The sequence below is a fragment of the Epinephelus fuscoguttatus genome, linkage group LG22, assembly GCF_011397635.1.
Source record: "Epinephelus fuscoguttatus linkage group LG22, E.fuscoguttatus.final_Chr_v1".
In the NCBI taxonomy this organism is placed as follows: Eukaryota; Metazoa; Chordata; class Actinopteri; order Perciformes; family Serranidae; genus Epinephelus; species Epinephelus fuscoguttatus.
In genome coordinates this window covers 26,962,835-26,981,945 of record NC_064773.1, presented here as the reverse complement: position 1 = coordinate 26,981,945, position 19,111 = coordinate 26,962,835, and the positions used below count along the sequence as shown (strand labels likewise).

The following is a 19,111-nucleotide window of genomic DNA, read 5'->3' as shown; positions in this document are numbered from 1 at the left end:
GGGGTTTGTGCTGTAAAACCAATCAGTAGCCTGGTGAATTAAAATCCCAGCACCAGGTATGGTAATAAGCAGCAGCTTGAGTAAAAGGTGTATTGTCCCTTTTTAGGGGTGAGATAAGAAAGTAAAACCAGGTGCAGTGGACGACTTGTGTAACATGTTTGGCTGAGACATTGCAGGGTGAAGTCAGCTGTCAGCTCAAGGTGGTGTTGTGACTCTCAAACACGTCTGGACTTTGATAGACTACAGGTGAGCTGGGAGGTGATAGTGATATGTCCACCGGGAGGTCACTGGGGAGGTGAAGTGAAGTGAAGCGCAGCTGGTGACCCAAACAAGGAGTGCAACAATTGCATAATTGGATGAGGACAACATCTTTTTAACCCTAATTTGTTCTGTCTGCGCTTTGTACTGCAGCAACACTTTGTTCAAACGGGGCTGTTCCTAGAAAGTGGCTTCACTTATTAACACTTTAAACTGCAGACGTCCACTGGGATGATTAACTTCAGCAGTGGTGTCAGTTGTTTATGACTCTAGATCTCAAGACTTTCAGCAAAGTCTGCATTCATGCTAATGCAGGTGTTTCATTTATATGTATGTAGATTTTTATGACATGCAAATAGCAGCTGTTTATGCATGTGTGAGACCCATCAGTCCCATATAGCATCGAGCTGACACCCCTTTCATTTCCAGTGTCCACCATATGTCTGGTTGGCGTTCCCATCACAGCAGAAGGTCTTAGCCAGAGGGTACTGATGGTGCTGCAGGGGAGGATGGAGAGAGAAATGCGAGTTGTATCTCTTTAACCTCTATTTTCTCTTTGCTCTTCATTTTTGGGTGTATAATTTTTATCACACACACAGAGCCCACTCTTCATGTCTCTGTTGCCCTCCTCCATCTCCTCTACAAGTGGGTCACACTTCCTGGGTCAGGCAGAGATTGAAGCAGGGGCCTCTGGGAATTGTGGTTGTATCTAGCTGGCTGAGTGTGCATTCATGCATTTGTATGTGTGTGTAAGTGTGTGTGTTGGTCGTGAGTTTCATTAATAGCACAGCTAATCACTGCGTGGTTCCCAGTCCCCCCTTTGAGGCAGTGATAATTAATTGATTAATGACTTTGATGAAAGAGCCAGTAGCGAGTGCCAGGTCATCTGATGTCAGTGTCGGTCCTGACATTCACAGGTCAGGCCATCACTTCCCACATGAGATTTTCCAAAGACTAAAAGCGGGTACCTACGTAACCCTAATGCCAATCTGCCTGACACTGAAGAGCAGAGTTAAAATGATGCAGGCTGCAGGGTGTGGCCTGATACCACATCAGACACAGCTGGGGTGCAAAGGCCACTTTTTAACACACAGCAGCTGAATTTTAGTCTCTGTGGTTGGTGTGAATTCAGGAGAACTTGCTTTCGGAATTGGGGATTATAGAAGTATATAACTGGGAAAATTTGCTGCCAACACTGACTCTAAACTCGTAAAAAAAAAAAAAAAAAAAAATCATCTTCAGGAATCAATAAGATTTCAAAAGAGCAGAACTGAGAGCAGTATTAGATGTGAGATAAATAACAGGAGGTGCTCTTTTATAATGGCTACCACTTTATTTCATGCCACATCTTGGAGCACATTTGGTGTAAACCCTCTCCTTAATGACACTATTACTTCACCATCTGCTTTGATTTATGGTTTAAAACTCAATCTTCAGCCCAAGCCACTACTGAAGACAAGAGTTGTTTTCGACCGTGACTTCTCTCCAGTGGATACAGAACGTGATTTGCATGAAAGGGGTATTAAGAATTCAATGATGATTCGGATGACAAGGCTGAAGGAGAAAAGCACCTTAAAGTGATGTTTAAATACTCCCTTAGGGTTGTCTCTGTGTCTCTCTCCTTTCCAGGCATCAGCACATTGATAGCTAAAGGCGTGTATGACGCTGCCTTCCCTCTTCACGACGTAAGTCTGAAGCCTTGAATTCCCAGTAGACGGCCATTGGTTTCAATTTATTTCACCACAGCATTCAATTTGCAGAGAATGGAAACTTTATGGATAAAGAAATAAAAGAGAAAGCATTATTGCATCTCATTTTTGTCAAACTGGTTACATTATATTTTTTTCAGCTAGCAGGTATTGTAGAGTTTGTTTAGCTGTATGGCCAAAAATAAGAATCCAAGGAAAGATCAAGTTCAGATTTTCAGCAGCTGACACAAATGTTGAAGCAATTTACAAGAACATTGGAAGCACAAATAAGGAACATGTCTCAGAGCAATCTGTGCTCTCAACTTCATGAACATGTTATGATGCGATACACAAAACAGGAAAAGTTAGAGATACACTTTTGCAATGTATTTCCTGTTTGTAGCAAATCTTAAAGGGTAGCTTTTTTTTCAGCCTGGACCCTATTTTCCCATGTGTTTGTGTCTACGTGACTTATGGGAACAACAGTTTTTGAAACTGGCCCAGTATTGAGTGAGCGGCCTGGAGCAAAACAGGCTTCAGTGTAATCACTAGGGGCATTTATGCACCATCAGTTTACATTCACTAAGAACGCTTGTTTTTGCCACTGACAGGCTCAGATTTTCATTTTAAGTGTCTGAAAACATTATAGAAAGGATCCCTACAGAGATAGACATTTTTGGTAAAGAGAGAGATCCTTTTTGTCTAACCAGAAATTGCCATCTCCAAACCCACCAGATTCCATTTAGATAAGAGACTGATTTTATTATTGTGTAACACAATTCATTCAAAGTCGACAGAAACAAAATCAAACTGAATAGCCATCTTGGTTTGTCTTCCCACTCTTCCGACAATCACCAACTCTGGTTTGGTTGAAATAAACCCTTAATTCACCCAGTTACATGTGAAAATACTCTGGCACTATACACACTAAAATTACTCTCTATTTAAATGGAGTCCGGTCGGTTTGGGAATAGAGATTTTGCCAACAACAAGCTCTTTGAGTGGATGTAAATTGACAGGGCATAATTGGCCCAAGAGGATACATTGCAGTCTGTTTGTCTCACTGAGTGCTGGACCAATTTAAAAAAATTGTTGTCTCCATTTTTCACTGAGACACAAAAACATGAAAATGGGTCCAGGTTCAAGAATATTGAAGTCACACTTTAGTCTCTAAAGGCTGATTTTCCTTTTCAATAAACTTCAACCATTGCAGGCAGGAAATCAGTCCTAGAAGTTAAGTCAACATACAAGGGTTATAGTTAACATGCTAAAAAAATATTCTTCTTATTATTATGATTATAGTATTTATGTATGTGACTATGTTAATGTGTGTATTTCTAAATGTTTGAGTGAGTAATTGAGTGCAACACTCTCTGTTCTAGATCTCTCTGTTTATTATGCCTGTGTGCACTCATGTTTTTCACGCTCTCTTCTTGTTCCTCAGGGTGACTATAAGGTCATCGGACACCTTGAGGAGAGGAATGACAGACAGGTACGCCGACTCCTCTTGTTCTCACTCTCTTCCTCTGTTCTCCTTTCTTCCCTCTGCTTCTCTTCCTCCTCCTCTCCATTCGTCTGTCTAATGAAAAACTACAAAAAGACTACCCCTGCTCTAGTTCTTGAGAAAGTGACCTTGCTAATGTGATACAGTGCTGGGGCCATTTAGTGTGCTATTAGACAAAATGTCATCTAAAAGTGTACTGCACAAGACCTTTGAAACGATCGTCATCTTCTATCTTTTCTCCTGTTTTCTTTTTTGAGATTGTTCCTCCTTCCCATCTGTCTAACACTGTCACAGATTGGAGTTTAAGTTCAGTAAACATTTCTCAGAGGCATAGCTGCGCTAAAGGCAAGAAAAAACTTCATTGATGACTTGAATTTCAAAGGACGGAGCAAAGCAAACTATTTTTGGAGTGTATGTTAGCAAAAAACAACCTCAATCTAAATCTGAATGAAAACTATAAATAGCGGCTTCTTCTTTTTCCATTCAGTAATCATCATGACATTCATGTTTTGGACATTTAAACCAGATCATTTATTGTGATATCCCTTCAGCATCAAGAGTGTCAGGCTTCATCATATCATCTTCCTCTTCCTTTACTCTTTTACTCTTGGCTTTGGCATAATGTTTCTTAAACAGTTCTTTGACTTTATCCACTGAGGTTTAGCTCAGCCTATCAGATTATTTCTGCCTCCAGATCAGCTTTGCCTCTGAGGATTGTTTGTTGATTAGCTAGTAAACTAGTAAACATACAACATGACAACATCCACCCACACTGACTCTTTCCTGCCTGTTTGTCAGACTCTGCATGAGGAGTGGGCCAGATACTCAGCCTTTTACAAGTACCAGCCCATTGATCTCGTCAGGTAATGAGACCACACAGCTCCTAAATGTGGAAAAGCACACCAGTGACTCATTATTTGTAGCTTAAATGTTTTTGTTTCATTTGCAACTCAAGATAACTGTGAAAGACTTCTTGTATTTGATTAGGGAAAGACTCATTGCCAGAGCTGTGCAGATGTTGCAGTGCATCATGGTTGTTGTAGATCACTAACAGACTTTTGTTATTTGATAGGATTTGACCTTTGAAATCTACAAATTGTTTGACATTACATTCAACTCTGCATCACAGCACAACTATGAACACCCCAAGTATATGTACATGCTCATTTGTACATTGAGAGAGTTCTTAATCACAATAATCATACCTCTTCTTCATGCTAGCCATGAAGGACTTCCTTTCTAGCTCAGCTCAATAGAATTCCCTCTCTGGGGATTCCATCTTTCCATCCCGACCCAAAAACTTTCAATGTTCATATATCCTGTGTCCGAAATCGCTCACTATCCACTGCATGCCCATTGTATTAGAAAACACGAACCACAGGGAAACTTGTTGTGCATCTTGCAGGCATCTTTGTCGCCAGATAATGCTTAAATTAGCTAAATGCTAATATCATGATGCTAATAAGCTGATGTTTAGAAGGTATAATGTTTATGTGTGTACCAAGTTTCACGGCCACCATCCAATTGTATCTTGGATATTTCTCTCTGAATCACAGGGGTGGAGTGAATGACTCATTGCCACAAATCTATGGCAAAACAAAAAGCCCAATCCATGTTGTACCCATAACAAAGCTTAATAATTACATTATGTAATATGTCATCCATCTGTAGTGGTGTACTTATCTCAGCACTTTATATAGTGTTTCCCAAATTGCACATCAGGCAGTAGACTCACAACTAACGCTATTCACCTCTAAAGGTATTTACAACTTATTGACAAACTGCCTTGTCTGCCAAGAGCTGCCTTGGCTGCTTTGCTTTGTGTGATATGTATGCTGGTGTAGTGTCTAGTGTTTGCATAATATTTCACTGGAAAAAGCATGGAATTCACGTGCTGTTGATTTCATACTAAGGTTTTGGACATGATAAAAAAAATCTTGCATACTGTTTTAGTGCACCAAGTAGCATTTTAGTATGGGATTTCAGGGACAGCTTTACTGTATATACACTAATCCAGTAAGGCTAAATCATCTGTCAGAAATTAGAATCATGGTGACAGCTTGTATAAAAATTTTGATTTGACAATTTTTTCTACAAATACAAATAATTTCTGACTGCTTACAAAGTGTAATTTCTCCAACAGTTTTTGACAGGTTGAAGGGCTGACTTACAATCATATACTTAATGATTATCATTTGAAAAGCTCCACACATCACATGTGATATCTCAAGAACGCTTTGACGAAATTCCCTCAAATTTGGCACAAATGTCCACTTGGACTTAAGGACGTACCAATTCGTTTTTGGCGGTCAAAGGTCAAGGTCACTGTGACGTTAGAAAACCTGTTTTTTGCAATAACTCAAGTATTAATACACTAATTATGACAACATTTCAAACAAATGTCTAATTGGATAAAATGATGAAGTGGCAGCCTTTTAGTGCAAAAGGTCAAAGGTCAGCGTCATTGGGACATCATAATGTTCTGTAAAAACACTTCTCTTGCCATTATTTTGCTTTATATCTCAGAAGGGGAGACATTTGGTCAGATACTGAATTGTGACACTAATCTTGGGTGTCCACCTTAAAACTCTGCTGATTGTATAGATCTTCTGTGCTGCTGGGGGGAAGATGTGTGTGAAGCATCCATGTTTTAAGGATATGTAGCTTCTGTTTAGCAACATCAATATTGGAAGCATTGGCCACTGTCATTACTCCATATGAGTCTGGACAGACATGGATGTACAACGTAACTGCACCTTGACTGGCTCACAACCATGAGGTGTTAGTTTGATTTTACCCCAAGCTATTTTCTAATCTGACTCTGGATGCAGAGATGAATTTTTTGATATCATTCAAATAAAACTACATGTATGAAAATCACAACATGCACCGATGACTCTTAAAACAAAAAGTTAACTGATAATTTACCGTTTTACCTGTAACCAGTGCACCTTTTTCAAAAGGACAGACAGTCTGAAAAGGACGCCTTGTTACGGTGTGAGTCAAAATACAACTAGGCAGGTGGACCCAAAAGCAGACTTAACACAGCGGGGCAGAGTTCAAACGGTGATTTAATAACAAAATAAAAAGTAACAGGCACAGGCTTACTTCAAAGCACAAAAGGTCCAGAAAACAAGGTGGAAATCCAAACAGCAAACATGAAGGAGTCCAAAAACACTGGAAAGGCTCAGGAACTCACACCCAAAAACAACACACGAACTGACAAAGACACAGAGAAACACAGGGACTAAATAGACAAACTAATCAGACACAGGTGGGTCAGCAAACAGGTGAACAGAATCAGTGATCAAAAAAGAGCGGGAAAAAGACAAAGACAGGAAGCAAAGACAACAAAGACACACAAGGGGAAACAAGACTACAAAATAAAACAGGAAGTGCCCAACAGAAACTCAAACCATGACACGCCTATTCACTTGCCAATGTTTTTCTTCAGTTTTCTCTCTTTTATTTCTCTCTGTCTGTACTCTGCTTTGCTTTTTCCTTTACCTTTTACTATTTTTTTCTCTGTATGTCTTTTTTTACTCATTTTAGAAAGTGCATTGCTTACCATTAGCTGACAGTGAGATGTCTTAAGAAAAATCTTGAGCCTGCACATTTGCAACACACTGGCTGTGCAGTCGCTGTTTGTTTGCCTGAGATGCTGAGTGAGAGTATGTAGTGGTTGATGGTGACAGCTTATTGTGATTACTTATCTGATGGACATTTGCCAACACAATAGAGTAAAGTTGTGCTGTAGCTGTAGCTATCTATCACCAGATCTATCTTTCCTCCAGATAAAAGTGTTGGCTGCACGGGCCCGTCAGTAAATGATCAATGTTAATTTATGAAAATGCATGAAAAACATAACTCATCCGTTAAGAGAGTGATTGCTGGAAGACTGGAACACGGTTGGTGGGTGTAGTTCAGTAGACAGAAAATAGTTACAACATGAAACTACTCTTTGAGCACCACAAGCTGAGTGCCATCTAGTTCTATTATACTGGAGAGAAGGCAGACATCTTTACGGCCGATATCTCCAACACTCGGCAACTCACACCAAATGATAGAGACTGATAAATAGCACTACAGGTAAGACTGTTCCTAAATCCATGCCTGTGGCTTAGGTCTGTCAGTCCTAGTATAGCAGGCAGAGTTTGTACACAAATCTGAAAGGAGGTGCCTCGTGAAAAGCTCAACGTAAACAACAGAAGCCCTAAATAAAACATTGGCATGCTTTTACTCTATTTCAGGATCAAACACAGTATGAGGAATCTCACACCTGTGTTGCGTGCTGCTTAAGTCTACATAGTCTGATCTGCCATGACCATGACCTGCTCTGTCACTTTCACCCCCTAATCCCTGACCTCTGACCCCACAGGAAGTACTTTGGGGAGAAGATCGGTCTGTACTTCGCATGGCTCGGTGTTTACACTCAGCTGCTGATACCAGCCTCCATAGTGGGAATCATTGTGTTTGGCTACGGGGTGGCGACAGTGGATACTAACATACCCAGGTACCATAAAGTGAACCACAGCTTCATTTGAGGAAGAAAACTACTGTAAAACACAACTTGTATATTCAGTGAAGGTGCAAAATAGGACAAAATCCATTTGAGACTACATTTTTTGCTACTCAGTTTTGCTTGGCTGACACTACTAACACTAGTCTGTGAAGATGCTCCAAATGGCTGTGAGACTGTGAGGAGAACATTTCCCCTGATTTTAACTTTGAAGATGTTAAAAGATAAAAACAACATGATGTCAGATAATATACCAACATTAGAAGGATGCAGAAAATCTGGATCTCTTCCTACCTCAATTTAAATGTATGCACACGTGCCCTTACACACAGATACACACACACACACACAGCAGACAGGGATTGCCCAGATACCTGCAGTATCTGGCTTAAGACAGGGTTGTGTGGGAGGAACACAGAAGGCACTGCTGGCAGTGTGTGTGTGTGTGTGAGTGTGTCATGAAGCATAAGGTTCATAATTCAGCCTACACAGAGTATGAATCAGGTCAAAGCAGAGAGGCTTGTATTGTAGTTATGTGTTAAAAGTTCCATTCATTTCTAATAGTTCGATGTTACTCCGGGTCCTTTTACTGGGACTGAATCCACAGACAGGAACACAGAACTTTAGTTCATTTGATACTATTTTAGGTGTAAGAGGCTTAGATATATCGTATCAGCTTTAATTGTGAAACATCATTGGACCTAGGTGCTCTGTGAATTCACTTTTGATTTCTTCCCCTCTCAGTCTGGAGATGTGTGACGAGCGTCTCAATTTCACCATGTGTCCTCTGTGTGATGGAGCCTGTGACTTCTGGCAGCTCAGCACCGCCTGTGGTACCGCCAGGGCTTCACACCTCTTTGACAACCCCGCTACCGTCTTCTTCGCCATCTTCATGTCTCTGTGGGGTGAGGTTGTTCGTGTGTGTGTGTGTGTGTGTGTGTGTGTGTGTGTGTGAGCAATTGGGCTGAATGTGAAGTTGCTCTTTAATGTTGTCTCATCTTATGACCTCCTTCACCTTAAGATGTGGGCTGTGGTCGATCGGTCAGAAAAACATTCTATGCCTTTTCCTGAACACTTTTTCTTGACCTTGATGGAAAACATCATGAGGTCAAAGAAAGATGTAATAGACAGTTTGTAAGGACCAAGTAAAAGACAACTGCATTGCTAAGTGAGTCCAGCTGCACTTACATTAGGCTACAAAATTACGTGACGGTGGATGTTACTGACATGGATATGCCATGGTGAAACAACAGTGTCCCAAAGATAATCTACTAAAAGCCCATCATATGCCTTTTTTACATAGAGATTGCACTAAAGGGGCACTGAGAAGTCCCTACTTTACACCACCTTCGCATTTTTACACAGAATCAAACAATGGGTGATTTTAAACAGCATGTTGGTGTCCCGGAAGCAAAAGAGCAGTGATGGACATGACATGTAACACAACGGTCAGCCTCTAGTGTGACATATTGCGTATGCCTCTGCAGCACTTTATGAAGAATAACAATGGCAATAACAATCATTTACCGTTCCTGTTATATGTCAGTTGATCTCATCCTCTACTTGGAGGGTAAGAAGCTTCCAGGACCTCATTGTTTTACCAATTTGTAGACATTTTCAGCCGCTGTTCTTCCTCTTTGAGTTAGCTGCTAACTGCTATGGAATACTTTTTGTGGATCGCACACATAACACATTGTAAAAATGTCACACCTGTCCTATCCATGTTCCTTTCCTACCAGCTGTCCCTTTTACACAGAAGTCAATTTGGTGTCTTTACTGCCTCTGCTGCCAGCTTGAGGGCGAGACAACTCTGTACCACCATTCCGCAATTGTATTAACAACAGTACGGTGGATTAACAGTACATAATTCTGGTCTTAAACAGGAAGTGTAAAGGGGGCTATAAATACTCCACCTTATGTGTTCTCACTGTGTTATTTCATGCCGCCTATGTAAGCATGGACAACCTGGTGAACCCCAAGCTTCCCATCACAGAAAGTGAAAGGAAATGCTTGTCACACTGAGAATGGTTGCTCACTTTCACCTTCCTGTCCACTTATATTTATGGGCATGAATCCCAATTAGAATGATTGTATGAAAAATAACAACCCAAATAGTAACCCATTCAGCCAGCTGAGCAGTATATCCCGATAGGCCTATTTAAAATTAGTGGCCTATAAAAGGGCAGCAGAAGTGTATCAGAGATATAGAGCAAGAGATACGGAGATACGGAGCTTGCTGCTGCCGTGTGGCTCACCTGAAGACAGTTAAGAGACATTCAAAGGAGGAGGGTATTACTGAAGAGACTCCTGGCATTGCTTTCACAAATGGTAAGAGGATGCTGATAGGAATTTTGAACATAGATCACAGAGCATGCTTATTCTGAACATAAAGAGTAACTGGAGTTTCTCCTGCATGTCTAATGTGTTCCTATGTAGAATAATCTATCAGTAGGTTTAAAAGCACACAGCACACTGGTGTCACTTTTTGATCCTTTTATCCCTCTTTAGCCACATCCTCCATTACCCAGGCCCCTTCATTGCCATTTTACTCCCATTCAGCAAATGTCCTCGGACTTTCCCTCTCCTGCTTTGCCTTTCCCACCAACATCCTCACCTGCATCATCTAATCACCTAACTGCTTCCCGTTCCCTCTCATTAGAACCTGCTCTGCCTATACCAGCCCAGCTTTTTTTTACTTGCCAGTTTGTCATGTTTTATTGTGGTTATCCTTATGCCTGTAGTCTTGCATAGCCAGACCTTTCTCATGTTGAGCTAGCACTAATGAAAGATTTGGCTGAACCCATCATAATTCCTTACAAGTGTAAATAAAAATACACTGGGTTGTTTGTATTTTTTTTAAACCAATCACAAGTGAGCAGACAGCACTAGAAATAAAGGGACAGTTTGTGCTCAGGTGCTCCTTGGGTGCACTCTTGTTAGCCTCTTTAGGTGCACTTGGCCTGATGGAACTTTTTGGATACGCTTGAATGAATGGCTGCTGATATACAAGAGAACATTTTCATATAAAAAGCACGTCTCCTCTTTTCAACCTCCTTGGCAGCGATAAGTTCAGGATGCAGTTTAGCTCTCCAGTCCATATATTAATGATTTTTACAAGTTGCAGTGGTGCTCCATGGTCGCAAAATGCAACTTAATAGTAACGTTTGCAGTCTGGAGGCATGCAGATGAGACTCAAGGTTTGCCTGCGGCTCACATGCCGTAGCTTGGGAGAAAGTGATCTCGATATATGTGTGTGTGATGTATCATGTTTGTGAGTCTTTGTGTGTGTCTGTGAGATGGAGAGAGCCACAGGATAGAGAGAGAGAGAGAGAGAGAGAGAGAGAGAGAGAGAGAATTGAAACACCGGAGCGAGTCTCATGCCGGTGGATTAAAAAAATGGTGATAGTCAATTTATACTATCTGTCTTTTTTTTTCATCACCCATGGAACAAGCCGTGACACATAGAGTATATTCGATATATCACCCACCCGTTGCTCAGAGGTTGTTGTTGTTTCACGGACAGTGCAAAAACCAAGTCCGGAGATAGGTCTGGCTATGCAAGACTAGTTTCATGTAGCTCAGGAAGCTCGTTACCATAAAAAATAATTGGCCAATGACAAGCTTACATAGTCCACTTTACACATGCATTTACACTTCATTGTATTTACACCTTGCTTTGTCCTGTACAGGAGAGGAGCAAAATATATACTATCCCCAACACCCATGTCCCACAGATCTACTTAAATCTACTGAAATGCATGCACTTTGACTACCGCCTGTCTGGCCGTCTATTGAGAGACTGGTAGCCCTTCTCAGGAGTGAGCAGTAGGGCTGTCAAAATTGCTCAAAAATGAAATTCGAATATTCCTTCTAAAAATAACTCATAGGTTCGAACCATTCGAATTTTTTTTTCGCATTATGTCCACAAGAGGGCAAACTAATACAAGGAAACATACTTGTATATGTATTAATACAAGGAAACATAACTACTTGTATGTATTTTTATTTCAACATAAACGTCTTTGAAAACATTTACATACCTACACATTAAAACACAATTATCTATAACATTACGTTAGAAATGACCGCGGACCTCTCGCTTGCCCCCCCTCTCTGACCCGTCAGGCCACACCGCTCACGGAAGGGCTGCGAAGAGCCTCGAAGCGCCGTGCAGCTCCGTGGCCGGCTCTGGTCTATTTTCTGCGCAAACCGCGAGTGGATGTGTCAAGCTGGGTGACAGAGACAACAGCTGGGAGCAGAACCGCTTGTCCAGTGCTTTCAGTGCAGCGGCCCAGGCCAACGCCCACTCGCAACGAGGACAGCTGCGGTGGTGTTTTTTTTCCTCTCTACAATCGAATATCAATTTCACATTTGAAGGTCCATTTTTTTTTCAAATTCGAATTTAAATTCGAATTTAGAATATTCGTTGACAACCCTAGTGAGCAGACCCATGGCTGGATATACTGGCTGGCATGTGGATTGTTTTACACCTTTGTATCTCAGGTCTTTGATGTGCCAAAGACAATCATGTCTGAAATTATATATCAGATGTGTGACACAGACCTGTCTCTCCTGGACAAAGTAGATCACTTCCCCACAATGGCACAGTGTGCTTAAGTTGGCCATGGCTCCCTGCACCTTGACAACAACCCAGCCATCAGCCACTGTGTGGTAGTCATTGATAATTGCCTCATCTGCATCAAGGCTCCCATTGGTCCACAGACACAAGGTTACCTGAACAGGAAACTCTTTCACTCTTTTCAGTTTCAGGCATTCTGTGACAGCCCTGTTAAATTTCTGGACATATTTATTGGTTGCTGTGATTCAGTCTACAACATCAAGGTGCTAAGAAATATTCCAGTGTTTGTTACGGGATACCAATGTCTGACTGCACCAGCCAACCTCATTACCTCATACCAGTACGGGGAAGAGTGGAGGTGCGCTTCAGCGCTCCCCATGCCAGAGCCTAATCAATTATACAGAGGGCCTTTGGCATGATGAAGGCATGGTGGCGAGTGATCTTCTCCAAAACTCTTAAGGTGGATCACACCTTTCCTCCTAGTGTTGTTGCAGTATGTGCAGTGCTCAATAACATCTGCATCACTGCTGGGGACGTTCAAGCCAGCTGAGGAAGAGAATCTAGTTCCACCACCATCAACACCTATGCAAGGGGATTAACATGGAAGACAGACTAGCAGCACATTTTGGTTTTAGTCAATAATTCAAGAACTTTTCTTCAACATTTTTGTTTGCACATTAATAAATCAAGAACTTGCCTTTTCTTTCATACAGTATTTGTCATATTTATTACAGTGGATCTTTGTGTGAGAGATGCAAAGACCATGGGCTGTCTAAGAAGCACTAAAATCATTAAAAGATGCTCCTGACATCTATTGCTAATGGCCATCTTGTAAGAGGTGGGAGGAAGGTGCTTGTGCAGCACAGTGAGTTCGAGACAACTCTTACAGGTGGGCTAGGTTTTCTTAAAAAAAAAAAAAACAAACAAGTTCAGCAAAAAGCTTAGTTGTGATTCATTTTGCTCGCATAGAGCAGCATCCCGTGCTTTCTCCTCTTTAGCCTGCTTTTTGAGGAAGGCCATCATGCTCCCGCCCCTCCTCTGCCTTTTTAGTGGGTTGTCGGGGCAGGTGGAGGGCACGGACCACTCATCGTTATCTGTGCCAGGCAGGAGGGACATTTGTGAAGGCTCTTCACAACTCAGGGATGAGGCTTTAGCAGCAGTCTGGCCATGGTTTGGCACCAAGGATGAGGCACTGAGGGTGGGGGGCAGAATGGGTGGCCTCTCTCCAAGTGCCTCATGCATGGCATCAAACCATGGCCAAGGACCTGATGTTGCCTCACCACTGTCCATGTCAGTGCTGGTGAAAGGATTCTTTAACTCCTGTTAACACCATGGATAACAGAATGTTACTGAAAGATGCTTGTGTCCAGATCTTTCAATCTGCCCACTCCACTAAGTTGAGGTATTCGTCTGACATTATGACATTATACCTTTTTCTGGGTTGAAAAACAATCAATCCAATGAGCACCGTGAGGGGACTAACAATTAGCCAATCAGTGTGATGGGCTGGACGAACGCCATTGTCAAGAGTTGTCAAGCTTTTTCCCAGAACCAATGAGGAGTAATAACAACAATGGCAACCACTATAGACAAGATAGACTCTGCTATTGAGGCTGTTGTAAATTGACACGTCTGCTCAATATCGCCCAACGTTGTAGTTCGATTTGACTTGTTTTCACGTCTTTGACTCAACTCAAAATGATATATTCAGGCATTTACATTGGTATCTAGTGATTGGTTAGGGAAATCAAATCCCATTCCCCAGTGGAAGTCATTTCAAGTGGAATCAGTGGGAGACTGAAGATGAGAAAAACAACTTGACAGTTCTGTCTGATTTTAGGTTATACTGAGGGCAGAATGCACAGGGACTAATAATAATGGAATAGGGCTAACTTTTACTAGCCATTTAATGTTTAAGTAAATTAAGTGTAGATAACTACTGTAATAGTTTTCCTATGGGTTTAACATAATGTTGAGACTTCGTAACATAGAAGCATATGGAAAATGTTTAATCAGCAATGGTAACTTACATGATGGTCTGCGTCTCTTGTGTTTATCATGTTGATTGGTTTTTTGTGAATGGCCGAACACTGCATCACTTTAAATGTTGCTGCCACAAAGAATTGTGAGGCGGCATTATCTCCTTTCCTTTTTGTAAAGGATGGTCCAGTGTATCCAATGCTCCAGACAATAAGAAAGAAAGCACTGAAGCACCTTTCCTTAGGGAATTTGACCAGCTCTTGTCATGGCTGCCACTTGGGTACTTCTGGGCCATTTCACTAATTTATGAACCTTCCTAAGCAAAAAAGATTATTCGACCACAGCCCACATCTTGCTAAGAGCAACAGGCTAAACAACACACAGTAAAAATACATTTAAAAATGAATCTGGACAATCTAAAAGTTTTATATGCAGCACAAACGCTATGTAGTCAGTTAATTGTTTTCTTCAATTATCTGATGCATACTGTAATCAGCAGCTTAATTTACGTTTGTCCCATTTTTCTTTCTGAAAGTGAGCTGCCATGAGAGCATCTAGTTTACTGTGAATTGGGCTTAACAGTGTGCTCTTACAGCAGGAAATGGGAAAACAGCTTTTTAATTTCTTTCAATGAAAATTGGTGAAAACAAAAACAATGACTTTGGCCTGAAAATACATTTTGACACTGGAAACTGAAGTGTGATTGTGAGATGTGTTTGGAAGCTCCAGAAAAAACTACTCAACTAGATGTTTTTTCAGAAAACTATGACCTTGATAGATTATGGAAAGCCATTCTACTAACTTTATGATATGGATTTGTAAGACCATGAGTAAATAATGTTTGTAAAATTAAGCAGTAGGAAAGTGAAATTTCCCCTCTGGATGTAGCTCAACACCTTATCTGTTCATGTGCTGACAGTCTTCATTTTAATCAGCAGTCAGATCAGTGATCAGCTGCCAAATCATAAATCCTAAAAAAAAAAAAAACCTGCATCTAGCTGTCAGTAGATTTTGAGATGATGCTAATTATAAAAATGTTCATCAAAATGACTTGGCTCTTTTTGTGTGTTTGTGTAGCGGTGCTGTTCCTGGAGCACTGGAAGCGCCGTCAGATCAGTTTGAGCTTCAGTTGGGATCTGACAGGCATCGAGGAGGATGAGGTATATGCAGTACATACACACGCAAAGAAAGTCACTGATACACATTATATAGGTCTGAATACATGCAAATAGTAATGTGTTGGTTCATATAAACATACAAACACATCAGCTGTATCACAAGACAGAACACTGGACAGTTCAGCACAACTACTTATTTTCAGTGTCACTGTTACTGAAAGTTCAGTGGCAAGGTTTTGCCAGATTATTCATTGCCATTGCAACGTCAATGCACAACATCTACAGTATGTTTAAGGTAACTGGTCATGTTTGAGGCATCTAGAACTCTTAAAGTACAATCTACGTCCCGCATTGGCATATTAAACAAGTCACCTGCTGCAGAATTGTCCAATATGAATGTTCCACAGAGACTAGACTGAAATATACAGATGCAACATACACACACATAGAAACAACACACACAGATACACACATACACACACAGGTAGGAGCTTTACTCACACAGACTTGTACATCATATTCACATATTTGTCTCTTTCTCCTATTTTTCCCCTAGGAACATCCCAGGCCAAAGTATGAAACCATCCTCCTTCAGAAAAGACAGCGGAAGCAGAAAAATGAAAAGAAGAAGAAGAAGAAAAAGAATGAGGTAGGGAATGTTAGAAACCTCCATCTTTCTTATAAAGCCTGTTTACTTAACTCACAAGTGTTTGCTTTATATAATATGAACAATGTATGAAATCCATTCTCGTAGCTGGACCTGACTGTCAGCAACATCAATGGAGAGGTATTATACAGTAAACTCATTTTTTTTTTCACAATATGTATGACAGACTTTGACATTTATTTGAATAACAGCAGGTTTTAAAAAAGATACACATGATATTCCCACCTTGCCTCATGATTACAGTAAGTATACTTTACTGCATTCTGTGGAAAGAAAAAAAACAGTGTATTCACTTGATTATGAAACTCTTCCACCTGGCTCAGTCTTCACATTTGTAAACAGTTGGTTCCTGCATGGTTCCTGATAGTTTGGTGTCCAAAACGTGTGGCAGACATTAGTGTGATAATCTAATGACTGGGAATGATCTAGATTCCCTCTGTAAATTGGGTCAATCACATTGAGTCCTGTTGGCCCACATAGACTTTGCTTGGGTGACAGATGGCTTCTTGCCACGGGCTAATAAATTCACACGGTACACAATGCCCACAACACCATCTCACAACCTGATCTGGGGAGAAAAGTTGGACACCTGTAGGATCCCACTGGTGTTTTTTTATTTCAACTTATGGGGAGAGTGTCAACATATGCCATCTGCTGGTTGGAATTCAAGGAGAAGGAAAAGCACCACAAAGTTTCCCTACAAGGAATTGAAATGGTTGATTATATACAGTTATACCATGATCACTGAGAATTCTCTTTTTTGACTGGCCTTGTGTTGGGTTGGTCTTTGCCTCAGTTTTCTATTACAGTCATGGAACGTATAATGCCTACCATACACGTAAAGACTTTGAAAAGACTTGGACTAAAGTCGGTCAGCCTCCAATGCCAAAAGACAATGTGAGTTTTCATTCACCAACTATCTTTTACAAAGACTGAGGATCTTGCAGGGTCACTGTTTGCAAGACTACAGCTCAATTCGTTTTGAGATTATTGCCCATCCTGCTCCTGGTGGAAAATATTAGGTTTAACTTTCTGTAAGAAATATGACATATTAAGGGCCTGTTTATACAGTTCGGTATATTTCTGAAAACGGGTATTTATCTTTGCGTTTGCACCTATTATTTACACGTAACCGGCATTTTTCTCAACGAAAATGGAGATTTTCAAAAACAGCTTCCAAAGTGATAATATCCGTGTCTATGGAGATGTGTAAACAGGATCGACGGAGATTTTGGAAAACGATGACATTGCAAACTAGTTCGCACATGCCCATTAGGTGCCCGGGAACCACAACAACAATGGCGGATATATGCGGGGTTGTTTACATTTTGTTAGCACTTCTGGGACTACTTACGAGCTTACAAATGAACTGCTGCATCAACATCACTGCTACATCGGCAAACAGTGACGTCTGCTGTGCCCAATATTAGTAAGTGCATAGCATCTAACTATGTTACATAAGGTTAAAATGTAGTTTATCATTGTTTTTATCACTAGCGCCAAGAGGAAAACAAATCACTGTGCATGCACAGAATGTTCTTCTATGATGTTCAACATATGGCGTATCGCCACCTACTGGCCTGGCATGCTAATTGCAGTGAAAAGCTGCCGCTTCTGCATTTTTGTGTAAATATATCGTTTTTACAACTGATTGTATAAACCCGTTGTTTTTTTTTTATACGGGATAAATAAAAATCTGTTTTTATTTGTATTGGTATCTGTAAACAAGGCCTAAGTATTCCCTCCGTGTCTGCCAAAACAGAGAACTCTAGAAACACAAGATAAAAGGCGTCATGTTGACAGTATTCTTGTCAATTCTGCATTAGTATAACCAATAAAAATAAACTGTATTTGTGTACAAACTTTACATTTGTGGAACTCTCTACCAGCCTCCGTTGGTTAGGTGTTCTTTTTTAGTGGGAGGAGACTATTGGAATGAGGGGCAAACTGAAAATGAGTCTATTGTTCAGTCTCCAGTCTCACCAGTTTCCAAGAGAACTGAGACTTGTCCACGTTCTTATGCCCCAGAGTCCCCTCCATGGTTACTGTCGACCTGGTTTGCTGCTTCCTGTTTGGTGCTGGAGAGAGTGCAGCCATTGGTTGTTGACTGTGTTCACATCATTTAACTTTATTACATGCATGAGCCAAGACTAAAAACATCTGATAATGTTAATTAAACATGTCAGAATGTCAAAACGAGAAAACTGACTTTACTAAAAAGTGACAGACTTAACACAGGTCTAACACAGGAGTTTTATGACCCACCTACATCAAATGATTGAGATCACAGCAACGCGCACTGACCGAGGTGGAACTGTCATGGTTAACATCAGAAATCTGTCTGTGCAGTGAAATTGCTTGAAAAGGTGGCATAAATCGTCAGGTATCCTTTGTGTGCATCAGACATTTTTCAATACTAAGACACATTATGGTACTAAACTAAATTATTATTATTGTGTGTGTGTGTGTGTGTGTGTGTGTGTGTGTGTGTGTGTGTGTGTGTGTGTGAGAGTGTGTGTAACCTGTCCCTCTGTGTTGCAGCCAGAGAAGCAGGAGGATGGGACAGTGACAGGGAAGGACAGATGGAGGCAAAAACTACTGTCTGCCATGGCTGCAGGAATACCGGTAACCCCTCCTCTCCCTCACCTTTCTCTTCCTCTCCCTCCTCCTTTCACCTTCCTTCTCCTCCTTGCCTTCCTGTCCTTCCTCACCTCCCTGTCCCTCTCCTCTCTTTTCCTCTCCTGCAGGCTGCTGTCTATCTGTTCTTCTCTTCCTGTCCCATCCTCTGGCTTCTACAG

At 41.0% G+C, this 19,111-nt stretch overlaps 1 protein-coding gene across 2 annotated transcripts in view; it reads left to right on the top strand.

Moving 5' to 3' along the window:
* ano2b (anoctamin 2b) overlaps positions 1 to 19,111 on the top strand; it is a 109,631-nt gene that overhangs the window by 32,127 nt on the left and 58,393 nt on the right. Inside the window, exons 8-15 of one of the 2 annotated variants that reach the window (XM_049566700.1) lie at positions 1,888 to 1,943; positions 3,391 to 3,438; positions 4,249 to 4,313; positions 7,829 to 7,963; positions 8,714 to 8,874; positions 15,606 to 15,688; positions 16,203 to 16,295; positions 18,855 to 18,938. In XM_049566700.1, coding sequence (XP_049422657.1) covers positions 1,888 to 1,943; positions 3,391 to 3,438; positions 4,249 to 4,313; positions 7,829 to 7,963; positions 8,714 to 8,874; positions 15,606 to 15,688; positions 16,203 to 16,295; positions 18,855 to 18,938 — 725 coding nt within the window. The remainder of the gene's footprint in view (positions 1 to 1,887; positions 1,944 to 3,390; positions 3,439 to 4,248; positions 4,314 to 7,828; positions 7,964 to 8,713; positions 8,875 to 15,605; positions 15,689 to 16,202; positions 16,296 to 18,854; positions 18,939 to 19,111) is intronic. The other variant, XM_049566701.1, reaches the window with a different exon arrangement.